General features: G+C 44.0%; 1 protein-coding gene across 1 annotated transcript in view; it reads left to right on the forward strand.

Moving 5' to 3' along the window:
* LOC135273008 (two pore channel protein 2-like) overlaps positions 1 to 15,138 on the forward strand; it is a 40,512-nt gene that overhangs the window by 9,397 nt on the left and 15,977 nt on the right. Inside the window, exons 2-9 of the mRNA XM_064371814.1 lie at positions 489 to 571; positions 1,690 to 1,804; positions 4,777 to 4,905; positions 7,130 to 7,246; positions 7,336 to 7,454; positions 7,655 to 7,756; positions 9,118 to 9,244; positions 11,005 to 11,206. Of these exons, the coding sequence (XP_064227884.1) occupies positions 489 to 571; positions 1,690 to 1,804; positions 4,777 to 4,905; positions 7,130 to 7,246; positions 7,336 to 7,454; positions 7,655 to 7,756; positions 9,118 to 9,244; positions 11,005 to 11,206 (994 nt within the window). The remainder of the gene's footprint in view (positions 1 to 488; positions 572 to 1,689; positions 1,805 to 4,776; positions 4,906 to 7,129; positions 7,247 to 7,335; positions 7,455 to 7,654; positions 7,757 to 9,117; positions 9,245 to 11,004; positions 11,207 to 15,138) is intronic.

Below are 15,138 nucleotides of genomic sequence, written 5' to 3' on the forward strand. Positions count from 1 at the left end.
TATGATGTTATGACAACTATGAACTCATTAGATGGTAGGAATTTTTCAGCTCATTATAATCTTATGGGTCCCTTGTTTCGTATGTGGTTCACTGTTGACCAAAATGTTATGGGGCACATGACTGTATATGTATTTGAATATACATGTGTACTTAATCATATCTTAATATATGTATGTATGAATATACCATTTAGGTACAAGTATATGCTCTAGTCAATGTTTATTTTCATTTCCTCTGAGAGTCTGTATTTGAATTCAAGAAAGTGGAGAGTGTCTGGGCCCAGCCCCACTGCAGGATTCTCAGTGCTCAGGGAGACATTGGAGATGTGCAGGCAATGCTGTTCAGATGTTGACCACCTCTGGGAGAGTGGGTCTGGGGAGAGGCAAAGGGAAGCTTCTTTTATACTTGCTGCACACTTACAAAGGAAAAAGAAAAGTATCCTCTCCTGCTCTGACTTGGTCTCCCTTACTCTCTCTATGGGGAACAGGACCTTCTCCTGGCGGCTGCCTATGTTTTGGATGCCCAGTACAACAGAAATATTCCATTCGAAACATCACCTCAGGCCATCAGGTAACTGACATGTTACAACATCATGTAGAACCACCTATCCTTCAGCACTTGATACTCTTGAAGTTGAACCCAAACCAAAGGCATTGTTTACACAATTTTGAGAAGTATATAGGGCACAGCACATAGATTTGGACATAATCTAATACTTTCTTTTTGAGGCAGGGTCTTGCTTTGTTGCCTGGGCTAAAGTTTAGTGGTATGATCACAGCTCATTGCAGCTTGAACTACTGGGCGCAAGCGATCCTTCCACCACAGCCTGGGATTACATATGTGAGCCACCATACCTGGCTGAATACTTTTTTGAGTTGTAAGAGCATGGCCTGACACTTAGGGAAGCATTCAATAAACAGATTAAGATCAGATAGATGAGTAAGTGAGCAATACCCAGGATAGAAGCTAGGGTGCTCAAGGGAGGAACATGCCATTGTCTTTTCCTTTGATTGTCGTCCTCTTAGAGTTGACAAGTGAAAAGCCTTTTTCTTTTCCCTGTCCATTGTCTTCTGATGCAATCCATGTGTCTGCTGTTCTTATGGGAATTCAGCTTTTACTCTATCACCCCTATAGGTCTCAGCCTGTCTATCACTAGGGCTCAGCATCAGGGCCTCCCAAGGCAGCTGATGCCTTATCCCCATAGGTTGCCAAGCATGTTTGGGGTGCCATCCCCACTTAGGGAGAGACTAGCATGACCTCTTGCCAGATCTCTTCTGAGTCTATCATGTTAAGATGGGCTGATGTACATTTTAAAATCGGGTTAGGCCACCATGCCACATCAGAATAGTCCACTTTAACTGAGAGTTTAATCTGTGTCCATCACTGTTCAAGGTCCTCTGTGGGTATTCCCTTATTGCCATCACAACAACCCCATGGGGAAGGTATAATCTTAGCTGAGACTGTTAAGAAAATGTGCTTTGAGATATGATCATATTCCTGATTTTTCTGTGTTAGTGTTTGTAGTATGCGATCATTAAATACTGCCTCCTACTTTCTAGAATTTGAAGGAAATATGACTGAGAAATAACTTTCTTATTTTATCCACCATTAGTTCTTTAAAGAGATGTTTGGGTGCTGAGTAGCTCCTGTTCCTTGTTTATAACCACCTTTGTCTTTTTCCTCTGCAGACTTTACTATTTTTATAACCACTGGACAACACAGGTTGCCACGTATTTCTTCATTTGTGTAGACCTCGCTCTTGCCCTGTTTGAAGAGCCTGCGTTGTTTCCTCTGCCGTTCTTGGTAAGCATGCCACAGCAGATGGCTAGCCAGATTCGGTCATAGATGAGTTGGGCCTTGTGCCTCTTCCTTATTTTCTTCAAATTTCCACAAATATGAATTAGATGTTATTATCTTTCTGGGAGTTAGAGGAGTTCTGTCTACTCACCAAGCAGATGCTTCCTTCATAAGGCATTTTAAGTGCAATGGGACATTTTGGCCTTCTGTGCAAGCAGACACAAAATCAGAGATGGTTCAATGATATTTTCAAAGCCAATTTACTTACTGCTAAGCAGATGATGTTCTCATATAGTATAATATGCAATTTGTACATACCACATTTTCAACTTTTTTCATAGTCATATCATTAGAGTATTTATTGGTGCTTAGGAGCTGATCACATTTGATTTTGAGTAATGTATCAAATTCACCAGCCAATCCAGAGAGGTCTAAATAGTAGACCAATGCCTTGCCCATGTTGATTTCTGATTCGTCATTGCTCTCACCTCTGTCTTAATAGTTATCATCTGCTCCCTGCTTGCTATCTGCTGGGTGCTCTCAGTGCTTTCTCTGTATTCTCCTTAAGCCTTACAGGAACTCCATGAGATGTGCCTGCTGTTATCATACTCATTTAACAGACAAGGAAGCTGAGCCTCGAAAGGTTGTGTAACTTGTCCAAGGTCACTAGGCAACAAAGACAGAACTAGGCTTCAATCCTAAGCCTGTCTGATTTCAAAGCTTTTGCTTTTTAACAACCACACACAGACCCTTTTTTATTCTTCCTTGTTTCAGTTATCAGTTGCACGAACATATTTACAAACCACCCTAAAACTCAAACACTCGAACACTCAAAACAAGGGTCAGGAAGCCATAGACCGGGGGCCAAATTCAGCTGCTGCTTATTTTTGTACAGCCTATGAGCTAAGAATGTTGCTAAAAACGGAATGTTTGTGTCTTCCCAAAATTCGTATTTTGAAACCTAGCCCCCAGTGTGGAGGTATTTGGAGGTGATCATGGGGGTAGAGCCCATCTCATGAATGGTATTAGTCCCCTCATAGAAGATGCTTCAAGGAGCTCCCTTGCCCCTTCTGCCATATGAGAATGCCACAAAAAGATGGCTGTCTGTGAACCAGAAAGTGGGCCCTCGTCAGACACCAAATTTGCCAGTGCTTTGATCTTGGACTTCCCAGGATCCAGAACTGTGAGAAATAAATTTCTGTTGTTATAAGCCACCCAGCCTATGGTGTTCTGTTATAGCATCCTGATCAGACTAAGACAAATGGTTTTTACATTTTAAAATGACTCGGAAATAAAAGACACAGAAGAATAATATTTTGTGACACATGGAAATGATATGAAATTCAAATTTTGCTGTCTGCAAATAATGTTTTATTGGAACATAGCCACACTTATTCATTTATGTGTTGTCTCTGGCTGCTTTGGAGCTGCATCAACAGAGTTTAGTGGTTGTGACAGAGACTGTAAGACTTACAAAGCCTCACGTATTTACTTTAATGGAAAGAGTTCACTGACCCCTAGCTTTAGAGAACAACAGCTAGCTTTTATTATCTCCCATGACTCTGTGGGAGATTGGCTTGGGTGGTGGGGCTGGGGTGTAGATGTCTGGAAGCTCTTAGATCTCTGGAGCCTAGAACATCCAAGGTGGCTCTCTCACATGGCTGCCAGGCTCTGCTGGCTGTAGCTGTGGCCCCAGGTTCCCTGGCTCTCTTCTATGTGGCTGCTCCACATGGCTTAGGCTTCTCCCAGTGGGTGGCTGGGTCCAGGAAGAAGAATCCTACTGTGCTGCACCATCACACCTCTGCTTGCATCACACCTGCCGATGTCCTATTGTCCAATGCCAATCATGCCGAAACTCTGAGTCAACGTGGGAGGGCACTGCAAAGGGGGTGAAAACTGAAAGTATGGCTCACTGGGGCTGCCAAAGTGACAGCCACCAACTTTCCTGCAATAAAGATCCTCCAATTAATAATTCTCTGGATAGAAGCCGTTTATTCCAATAACTGTCAACACAAACACAAAGTCTGAAGAAGCAGAGCTGTGCATTCACAAACCCGGACAGAGTCCACTCCGGCCAAAGCAGGAGTCCCACGGAGTGGTCTTCTCAGCCATTTGCCTCTTTTCCTGAGTCCTCACTCACTGTCTGTTATTGGTCATGTATAACTTTGGGTTGTGTACCCTGCTGCTTTCAGGCCCAGAGCCAGCCCCTTCCTCCCTGTCTCTGGCTCTCACTCAAGACCTTTCCCTCTTTTTAGCTCAAGTTAAGTTGTCCTTTTCTCCACCACTTCCTATGTTCCACCCATTTCTCCCTATTGATGGGGGAACATGCCCTTGTTAGGGAGCTGTTGCTGAATCTCAACAGCCTCAGGCAAACCCTGCACTGCAGTCACCGGCTGCAAGGCTAGCAGGTGCAGGAGTCTGGAGTTGGCTCCCATAATCTACAGAGGGAGACCCATCAGGACTTCAGTCTTGACCTCAGTGGGCTCCATTCTCATCTCTAACCAGCCTCATATAGGCAGCAGGACTGCAGTGGCAGTGATGTTTACAGAAGGGCCCATTATTCCCACATCTTCGGGGAATTACCTTACTGTTAGAGAATTGGGACTTTTAGGTGTCTGGAATTTGAACATGGGGAATCTGAGAGCATAGACGATGCCTGCCTCTGACCTCTCCATTTTCTGGGGAAATATGTTCTTGGTCCTCAGCTTACTGGTGCAGCTTCTTCCAGGGATCCCTGCCAGTGTGGGTCATGGAAATTGCAACTCAGTGGCAGGTTTCCTTTTTGGAGAAAGAAACAATTCTAACTGACAGAAAATTTTGCTGCAATTTTCAGTAAAATTAAGGGACATGGCAAATTCTCAGAGGGTGCCAAGCAGGAAAGGTAGGGTAGTGGCCGGGGCTGGGGGTTGTACGAGATAACTAAAGCTGAGCCTCCCCATGGCAAGTTCTCCTGCTCAGCCTCTGTTTTCTCCTGGCAGGCCACCTCAATAGCAGAAATACTCTGCCTGACTGCATTCTTTGGGAGACTGATACATTTTGCAAAAATCACTCCTCAAATGATTTTCTGGAAGGATACAAAAAACATCTGCATCATGGTAACCATAGTGGTGAGTGTTCATTGTAGTACCTATAAGAGTTTATGACTAGAGGCAGGAGCCATGAAGAAAAAAGACTCAATAGATTTGCCTTTGATAAAGCAACACTTCCATTCAGTGAACACCATAAGCACAACTGCAAGCAAACCACTAACTGAAGAACAAATATGGCAAAATGTGGCAGTGCAGACATTTCAACATATCAAGAGCACTTCTAATTAAAGGGAAAAAAAGATATCCCAGTAGGTAATTTTGCTGAAGATAAGTGAAAGCAACTCATGAAGAAAACACACGTAAAATGACTGCTAGAAAAGATGTTTTACTTCACTAATTAAAAATCGTAGAATAAAACAATAAAATACCATGTGTTGGCCTATAAATCAATGTTAGCAAGATTGAAAACAAGCCTTTTTTTGGAATTTCAATTTTCATTTTAGATTCAGGTGGTACATGGACAGATTTGTTATACAGGTATATTTTGTGATGGTGAGATTAGGGTACGATTGATCCCATCACCCAGGTAGTGAGCATAGAACCCAGCAGGTAGTTTTTCAACCTTTTTCCTCCCTCTGCCCCCTCACCCCTCGAGGAGTCCCCAGTGTCTACTGTTGCCATTTTTGTGTTCATGAGTACCCAGTGTTTAGCTCCCACTTATAAGTGACAATATGCAGTATCTGGTTTTCTGTTCCATTATTAATTCACTTAGGATGATGGCCTCTGGCTGTATCCATATTACTGCAAAGGACATAATTTCATTCTTTTTAAATGACTACATAGTATTCCATGCTGTATATGTACCACATTTTCTTTGCCCAACCTACCCCTGATGAGCACCTAGGTTGATTCCATGTCTTTGCCATGAAACAAATGTTCTTACAGCCTACTGGAGAGAGGAATAAAGCTATATTTCTGGAAGGCTGTTTGGCAGTTCCTTTCAAAAGCCTTGAAGGTGAATATACTTGCACCCTTGACTTCCATTCCTTATCTGTAGGTAAGAAAGATGCATTCTGAGATTTAGCCAGAAAATTGGTGGTGACTGACTGCTTATATTGACAAATTGGAAACAACCTTATTTCCTAACAAAATACACAAGAAATATGTTGTAAGTAGAATGTGATATATTCATGCAGCCTCCTGGGCTCTCCTCTCACTCCTTTGCCCTGTCTGTTATTTGAAAGGCCCTGGGAATGAGACCTGCCTTTTTAGCCTGGCCTGCAAAGCCACCTTCCATGGGTCCTTGTCACTTTCTGCTGCTTCCCTCTGCCCCTACTCCCAGGATTCTCTGCTTCCCAAACATGCCAGCCTAGTATTTCCTCAACAGTCATTTTATTGTATTTTCTTGTCTAGCTCTTGACCTTCCTGATGTTTTTTTCTTTTTAAAGCTCTGCTGTGCTGTAGGTTACATCAAAGAGTGCCTCGTCCATGAAGCCCCTCACATATCGTAACCCTTGGTGATCCACCCGTCCCCACTCCCCTGGGACAGCCACACTGGTTCCCTCCAGTGCAGTGGTTGTGAACCAGCCTCATTTCTTGGCTGTCTCCCCACCTCATGCAGAGTGCCCTTTGAGGGGAAGGAGTTCACCAGATGCTCTGTCCTTACCACCAAAGGGGCTGAATTCACATTTTTGGATAATGGTAGATTGTTCTTTTTTACTTATATTTTTCTAAAATACACTAGGTTCTTCTTTTGACCGTCTTCACATTAATCTCTTGCCCATAAACCTGACGTTAATGAAGATTAATAAGGGGTTTCTATAGTCTAGATATCCTCATCTCTGTTACTAGGCTATACTTCCTTTCTTTCACATGTCAAATTGAAGAAAAGGTCAATAGGGTGTAATGGGGAAGGATCTCGTAGTGTGATTAATAACAAGGACTCAGCCCTCAGACTGCCTGGGTTCCAGTCCCAGCTCTGCCCTCGGCTAGCTGTGTGACCAGGAGCTATGTGCTTACCCTATTTGTGCCTCAAGCTCCTCCTCCTCCAGGAATAGTGCCCACCTAATCGGTGTGGTGAGTCTAAAATAAAACAATCTACAAGAGGTGCTTGTTATACTACATGGAACATGGTAAAATGTCAAACATCAGCTATTATTAATATCATATTACAAAAGTAGAACTATGCTGTCTATGAAACTTGCTTTTTCACATAACATTGTGCCTCTCCTGGGTCGGTACACATGCGTCCACTGTCCTTGGACAGTGTAGTACTGACATCTCTGTCCTGTGTCTCTCATAGCTGACCTTGATCGATCTGATTATCTATGGGTCACTGGAATCTATTAACGTCCGCAGCATCAGATGGTCAAGGGCTTTAAGACCAGTCTTCCTCATTAACTTCCCTGAAAGTTGTCAGGTAAGCATATGATTTAGGATACGTGACGGTTTGTTTTTGCAGAAAGTTAGCTGGTTTCTTGTAAATAAAATAACATTTTGTCTCCATAGATCCGAAGGGCTTTCCGAAGCCTCCGGAACACTCTGCCTGATATCCTCTACGTCTTCCTCTTGTTCATGTTCAGTGTGTTGATGTTCTCCCTGATGGCTTTGAGGCTTTTTGGGGATCGGTGAGCACACTTTTCTGGAAGTTTCTGCCTGGGAATTCTCCCATATTTAGGTTGAGTCTGTTGGTGGCACAATCTGTCACCAAACATAATCTTCCATGTTCAAACACTGCAGAGTGCTCTTGCAAGGGGAAAAGTGTATCAGAAACCACAGCTTAATTTATGTGTGTGGTTTTTACTTTGTGTTTTTGGTTCCTCTTTAGGGGTCTGAAAACAGCAGAGGGATCGCCTTACTTTGAAAACATTCTGGAGATAGCATTTGAGCTCTACGTGCTGGTCACTACAGCGAACAGCCCTGACATCATGTACGTGCATCCTCGATCCATGATCATGAGCATCTGTTTCCAAAACAGAATTCACATGATTCAAAGCTGCTGTCTCCTGACTCTAGCAGGGCTGAGAGAGAAGAAAGAGCGATTTTTCTGTTTAGTCCTATTCACTGTACATGTTTTGAAGAATATAAAATTTTACACCACTAATATCCTATCCTCTCTACTTAAAACTAAATTTAAATGAATTCTTTCAAAATAGGAAGGAACAGGAGACGTATCTTGAGATACAGTTCTTAATATTTGAGCCCATGTTCTGTTCTGGGATCCTCTTTAAGTCTTGAGTTTAAAGACTTGAGCCATCTTTGTAAAGGATTCATGGCTGGTTCTCCTAAGCATTGACGCAGTGTTTTGGCTACATCAAACAGGAAATAAATGTAAACATCAGTAATTGCTGCCTTCCTTGCAAAATGCTAATTCTCCACACATGTGAAAGTTACTTAGGAGAAGAACTTCATGGTTTTTTCTAATGTCTTCTTGTTACGGATTTACCTCATGCGTATGGGTAAAGTTATTAAGGGGTGCTGCATAGAGTAGCTAGCTCTCTAACTCTAGAGAGTGGGCAACTCTCTAGTGAGAGAGCCTCACTGCAAATGTCAGGCCACGTCTGCTCCCATAGCGACCTCAGAGAGGCAGAGTTTCTGTCGTCTTCTGATGCATAGTATCATCAGTTCAACTGTTCTTAGTTTTTCCTCATGCTTAGGCCTGGCCCTGGCCCCTCTTATGTTCTCTCGCATCTTTCCTCAGACCCCTGGCTGACAGCCTAGCCAGAACCTTGTCATGACCCCTCCTGTAGGAAATCCAGTTCCATTAAAGGTAGAGTGAGCACCTGTCACAACTTGCCCTGCCCCGATTATCACTGGGCATCTTTGCTGTATTGTCCCTGGGTGGTTAGAATATGATCTGGCCCCCAGCCAAGGCAGTTGGGTGTCCCACAGAGCCCTGACTTTGCACTGCACAGCCCTCTTCCCAGCCACACTTCTGATTCTCTTTTTAATTCCTAGCAAGTCACTGTCCTTTCTAGGCTACAATTTTCTCATTGTGAAAGGAGAAAACCAAATTGGGAGATCATTAAGGTCCTACCACTGTGAAAACTGGTGCCTCTGTAAGGTGCTAGGAATTTCAGAAAGGCAGGTGTGAAGCAAGCTGTTCAGCATTAGGGATGGTGATGGCTCTGCGGCCCCCATCGCACCCTATAGGGGAGAGAGAGTGTTAGAGGGGCTTTCTGGTTCCTCGTGCACATGGACTGTGTATGTGGGATCTTGCCTAAGGTCAGCCTTATATGCATTGTGGAACTAGGGTATGGAAAACCATGAAACACGATTCTTTTCTTCTAGGATGCCTGCCTATGACTTCAATTGGTGGTATTCTTTGTACTTTATAATCTACATTATCATCAATACCTACATTTTCATGTCTGTCTTTCTGGCCGTGGTGTACAACAATTACAGGAAGCACTTAAAGGTAACAGGCGTGAGCTGAGGGCTGGGGTGGGGTGTGTGGGGTGCGGGTGGGTGCAGTGACTGGGAGGCCAGTGAATGCATTTGTTAAATATTTGAGAGTGTCTTTGATCTGTTTACTTTGATGGACCCAAAAACCTGATGCCTTGCTTCCTTCTTCTGAGTGGGGCGGCTCTTCCATCTTCTTGATGGTTGTGACAGTGTGTCTCGGGAGATCCACAGGACAGAGGACCTGGCCTGGGCACTGGCCCCTTCATGGGGAATGTTGGGTGCTACTTTGCTCCTTGCTCTTAATGCATCAAATAGCTCATGGCTGCTAGATACAATCTGAGTGGGATTCGGGATGAGGATATTCTCTAAGCTTCCAGCTCCTTTCTCCCTTCAAACAGAAGAAACTTCTTAAAGCCACAGTTCCTGCCCTGGTTCCTGCCTGCTTAACTGATGTCTGGAAAATTCCTGGAAACATTGAGTGGGTGCTTGGGGTAGAAGGAGGTTTGATTTGCACCCAGGAATCCTCCCAGGACACCTCAGCCATCTCATCCACCCTCTGTCTACTGCCACTCACCAGCACAGACCTTTGGGTGTCTGTTTCCTTTACTGTAAAACTCATTGCAAAGAGAAGTCTTCCTTCTGAGGATGATTTTCCCTAAGGAAAGACAAACCTTAGGGCTTTTGGCCTTCTGGTTCTGTTTTGAATGTTTCCTTGCTAATGGAGTTTCCACTTGGGGTCAAGCAAGAAGTCAGGCAAACTTCAATGCAGTTCAAGAGAAGGGGATGGTGGGGCAAGTCTGAGATTGGGTCAGTCTGGCCTTTGAAGGTGTCTGGCTCTATCCAGGTCCCAAGGAGTCTCTGTGCAGAAGGAACCTCAGCTCCTCCTCACCCCAAAGCCAGGCCTCCTCTGACCTCTTCCTCTCTCTGGCAGGAGAGGCCATTCCAGAGAGTCTGGTGCGCCTCTTCTCTCCTTCACTGGGAACACAACTGTTACTATGCCCCTCCCAAACCCAAGGAACACCCCTTGGAAATTTTTTGCAACTTGCCTCAGTCAGCAAATATATTTTAGACATGCTGCATGCACCAGACACCATGCAAGGTCCTGAGGAACCACAATGATGGTGAGGACCCAGCCCTTCCCTTTAGGAATTTACAGTCTATCTATGTCAGCAGTGAAGCCATGATAGTGGGCAAGAGACTAACAGGGGCAGTGGAGATGGGCATGGTAGCTGGACAGCCCTGAGGAGGGCTGCAGAGCCTCCCCCCTTCCACAGGATTCCCCGTGGCCAGGCCAGATGGCAGCTCCAGGCAGGCTCTTCCGGCCCCAAACCACATCTGGCCTAGTTTCACTTCCCTGAATTTTCTCCTTTTCATCCTCTTTCTCGATGGACTGCATGGTGTATCTCTCTTTACCTTCTAGCTGGGTTTCTCTCTCTCTCCTCTCAACAGCACATCCGATTTCCTTCCTTTCTGGAATCTCCCCTCCTTCTGGGCAGGGTGGAGCTGGGAACTGGCTGCCTCCTGCCACTCTATTTCTCACTGTGCAGACTTTCCTTCCCGGGATCCCTCATTTCAGCTTGGTAAGATGAGTTCTGTCGATGCAGAGTGGGGTTAGCTAAATACTCCTGAAGCCGGGAGGTGTCATTTACCTTGGTATCAGCCCACCTATCAGTGACGTCTCTTCAGCTTTTTGAATACCTTAAGATATTGGAGTAAGAAAGTGATGCCCTCTTGAATCTTTCTCTTAAAAACACACAATTCTGTTTTTTTAAGAATGAAATTTGCAAACTGGCATACCTGAAACGTCACAAAATGATAGCAGCTTTCAACATTCTGAAAGTCAAGGTGGGCACTGAGTTTGTGGTCGAGGAGGCTCAGTGGAGGCGGCTGGCACAGGTGGTGGCACCAGACATGAGCAGCGCCCACCTGGAGCTTCTCCTGAGGATCTCTGACGAGGGACAGAAGGGGCATGTGGGTAAGAAGCCTTCGCCTCTGACTGTCCTCTTCCCTATGTGCTCTGAAACTGGGCTTCACAAAATGATGGGTAAAGCAATAGCATGTTTTAAAATGTATTTAGCTTAGCACATAAAAATATGCACCTGTGGCAAGAATGCCATGGAGTTAGCAACCTCAGGCTGTGCTCTGACTGCCCTGTCCTAGTGTACATGGCCACAAGCAGGTGTCAGCAGGCCATGCCATCCCAGAGCCCTTACCTGGTGACACGGTCCTTCCAGTTCTGCAGTTCTGCTTTAGGGAAGTATTCTGAAATATGGAAAAGAGATACATACATAGATGTTCAGTTTGCATTTTGCATTTGAAAGTGAAAAGTTGAAGATGGCGTACATGTTCATGGTTGATAGCCATTATTAAGATGCTTCGTATTGGTGGCGTGCTTGTCATGTGTGAGGCATTGTGACAGTTGTTCTCCATGCATTGTGCTTGTGTAATCTTCCCCCAAGCACACTGAAGTGTTTTTGTTATCTTCATTTGTCAATATGGAAACACACTCAAAGAGGTTCAATCATTTGTCCAAGGCCACACAGCTGCAAAGTGACAGAGGCCATCTGGCTCCAAGACTTGTGCTTTTTATCCTTGTGCTCGACTGCTCCAAATTGTGACGGTCATTTAATAGGAAAATTTGATAGCATTAAAAATGACCATGAAGATGAGGTAGCAATGCAGGAAAGGTGAGGTGTTAATATGCCCCAACTGCAGAGCACTCCCATTTCACCAGTTTTAAGAAAGTCGAGATCGGAACACACTCAAATGGAGTGGCGGGTTTGATAGGATGGCGAGATTATAAGCAACTGTTCACTTAAGGGAGACAAGGACTCTCAAACTAGTCCCACGGAGTTGTTGGCCTTATTACATCTCCATGCATGTGTGTGAAGATGGCAAAGGTTCTCTGGGACTTACTTGAATCTGGCGTTCAGAAGAAAAGAGACATGCACAGCAAGACACTATAACATGGGCGGTGCCAGCATCTTCCAGTAAGAGCTTTGGATCTAGGATGGAAGAAGGCCTTTTTAAAAAATATATTTTTAAATTATTTTAAAATATTGTTTGTGGATACATACTAGGTGTATATATTTACAGGGTACATAAGATGTTTTGATACAGGCATGCAACGTGAAATAAGTGCATCATGGAGGATGGGGTACCCATCCCCTCAAGCATTTATCCTTTGAGTTACAAACAATCCAATTACATTCTTTAAGTTATTTTAAAATATAAAATTAAGTTATTATTGACTACAGTCACTCTGTTGAGCTATCAAATAGTAGGTCTTAGTCATTCTCTCTATTCTCTTTGTACCCATGGAAGAAGGTCTTTGCAGGAGCCCAAGCAGCGTCTCCTCAGCCACATGGTTCAATGTTGCAGTGCAGAGTGTCTGCTCAGATGGTCAGCCTTCTCAGACCCTGAGCAGATTCCTTTGTGCCACCCGCTGCTAGGGACAGGCAGTGACTCCTGCTAGGGACAGCTGCCATGGAGTGTGTGATTGCTCTGCTGATGGCGGGGAAGGGAGAGGAAGGGTGCCTCATCAGACAACCCTGGAGCACAGCACTTTTCAAACTGTATGCTGAAGCTTTTCCATTTCCAATCTGTCATTGACAGAGACTTTAATAAAACACAATAAGTCAGTAACACATACAAGTCTCGGGTTTTCATGATTAGATCCAGCAGGCATGAAATTTTCCTGTCGATTGCTCTACAAGGTCCTAAATTTTAGTACTTATGTTACGGAGTCTGGGGAGCACTAGGATTGACCAGTACCATTTCAGCAGTGACCCTTTGAGGAGTGCTTGCTCTAGGACATCAGAGAAGGCAGGTGCCCCCTGAGACACACAACTCCCCATGACGATTACCATGACCTCCAGTTGCTAGTTCATGATTGGAGTCATCAAGGTAGCCGGGTCCTCAGCCCTTAGCCCTGCTTAGTTTTGTTACCTGAGTTGTGGTCCTATTTGTAAATTAAATGAGAACAAAATTCATCTAGTTTGAATAAAGGAATCTACCAGAGTCATAGATTTTATTGAAGCTCCATAAATGTGGTAAGAAAAAAGTTCAGTGAGACGATGGTTTAACCCATTTCTCTAGTACCTTACCTTCTAAAAAATAGCAGTGTCCATTTAAATATTATTACCAGGCAAACATGTTTTTAAGAAAGACAGGCTGGGTGTGGTGGCTCACGCCTGTAATCTTAGGACTTTGAGAGACCTAGGTAGGAGGATCACCTGAGCCCAGGAGATCGAGACCAGTCTGGGCAACATGGTCTATCTCTACAAAAAATACGAAACTGCTGGGCGTGGTGTCACGAACCTCTAATCTCAGCTACTCAGGAGGCTGTGATGGGGGAATCGATTGAGCCCAAGGGGTCAGCCTGGTGACAGAGGAAGATTCTATCTGAAAGAAAAAAGAAAAAAAAGAAAGAGAAAAACAGCCAGTCAGATTGGTTGGCTTTGGTAAATCCTAGATTATATTTCACAGAACATAGTGATTCCTGCTGTCTGGAATGCCCCAAGAGATTTCTTTGCTCAAGTAACACTTGCAAAGATCAGCCTTAGTAACAGAAAGCCAAACGGGAAAACAGAATTGTATACTTCACAATGGTCTCAACACTGTGCAGACATTTGTGAACATTCCCACTTTTCCCCTTGATCAGCAGTTGCAAGGACTTGTAGTCACCAAAGTACCGATAGTTCACCAACCCTGAAATTCTGATAGTACTGAAAGTGTTAAATCTAGTGTTAACTGAGAAATATAAAACTTACAAGTACAGAAAGAAAAGGACTGAATAGAACTATTAACAAAGAGAATATGAGGCAGATAATGTGGTATTTACAACAAGGGTTGGCAGATTATGGTCCACAGGCCCAATATGGTCTACTGCTCATTTTTAAATTGAGTTTTATTGGAATAGACCCATGCTTGTTCCTTTGCATATAGTCTCTGGCTGCTTTCATGTATAATGGCAGAGTTGAGCAGTTGTGACAGAGACTCTGTGGCCTGCGAAGCTTAAAACATTTACTCTCGGGCCCTTTATAGAAAGAGTTACAAAGCAAAGTTGCAGATGGGTACAAATTCTTTCTTAACACAAAATTACTATGGTTTTGAATTTCTTTCATCTTTCTTGCTCTACTGAATCTTCTGGATTAAAAGAGGTGACTCCAGTGACGTCGGTGGGTTCCCCCTTGTTGATTGAGGTTGTTTAGTGGTGAGGGTTTGGGCTGGATTCCTCGTCAGTGACCTCGCCAGTTCACCCTGAATCCTAGTTATGGTTGTCATCTCAGCATCTCCATAAGCTCTGATGGTGGAGCTTCAGGTAGCCCAGGTCCCTGGATCCAGGTTATGCACTTCATCTAATTCCCCGAGGCTACACTTCTCCCTGAATGGGCTTTAAATATCTTTGGTCGTTAAGTGTGTGGTTCAGAAGCCCTTGCAAGTAGCTCAGCCTAGGAAGTAGGTAAATACTCTAAAGATCTGGAAACTTGACAGATGCTAAGATACCTAAGGATGTTTTTCATCCAACTTGATGGATGCATGTGCTTTCATGTTCTTAGCACTATATGGCATTGAGGGAAACAGCAACATGAGTGTTTAATGTGTGCCATCTATGGAACGATGATTCTTTTTACTTCTGAAAACTGAGGTGGAGACCTGGGTATCTGCCAGGCATGCTCCAATTTCTAGGTTTTTAAAACTCTTGCCCCAGTCTTTCACTGTGCTCTCGGCTACACCTGATTTGCACTTGCAATTTATTTCAGCAACTTCCTTCAGAGGTTCCAAAGCATTCAACTTAGTTTTCGAAGAAGCAGAAACACTCTGCACATACTGATTTCATCCACTGAAGTACTATTTAAGCTGTACATAATTACCAGAAGTTCATGCATAAACAGCTGGGAAGCA

The sequence above is a fragment of the Aotus nancymaae genome, unplaced genomic scaffold, assembly GCF_030222135.1.
Source record: "Aotus nancymaae isolate 86718 unplaced genomic scaffold, 86718_ANA_hifiasm-v0.15.2.pri h1tg000188l, whole genome shotgun sequence".
Classification (NCBI taxonomy): domain Eukaryota; kingdom Metazoa; phylum Chordata; class Mammalia; order Primates; family Aotidae; genus Aotus; species Aotus nancymaae.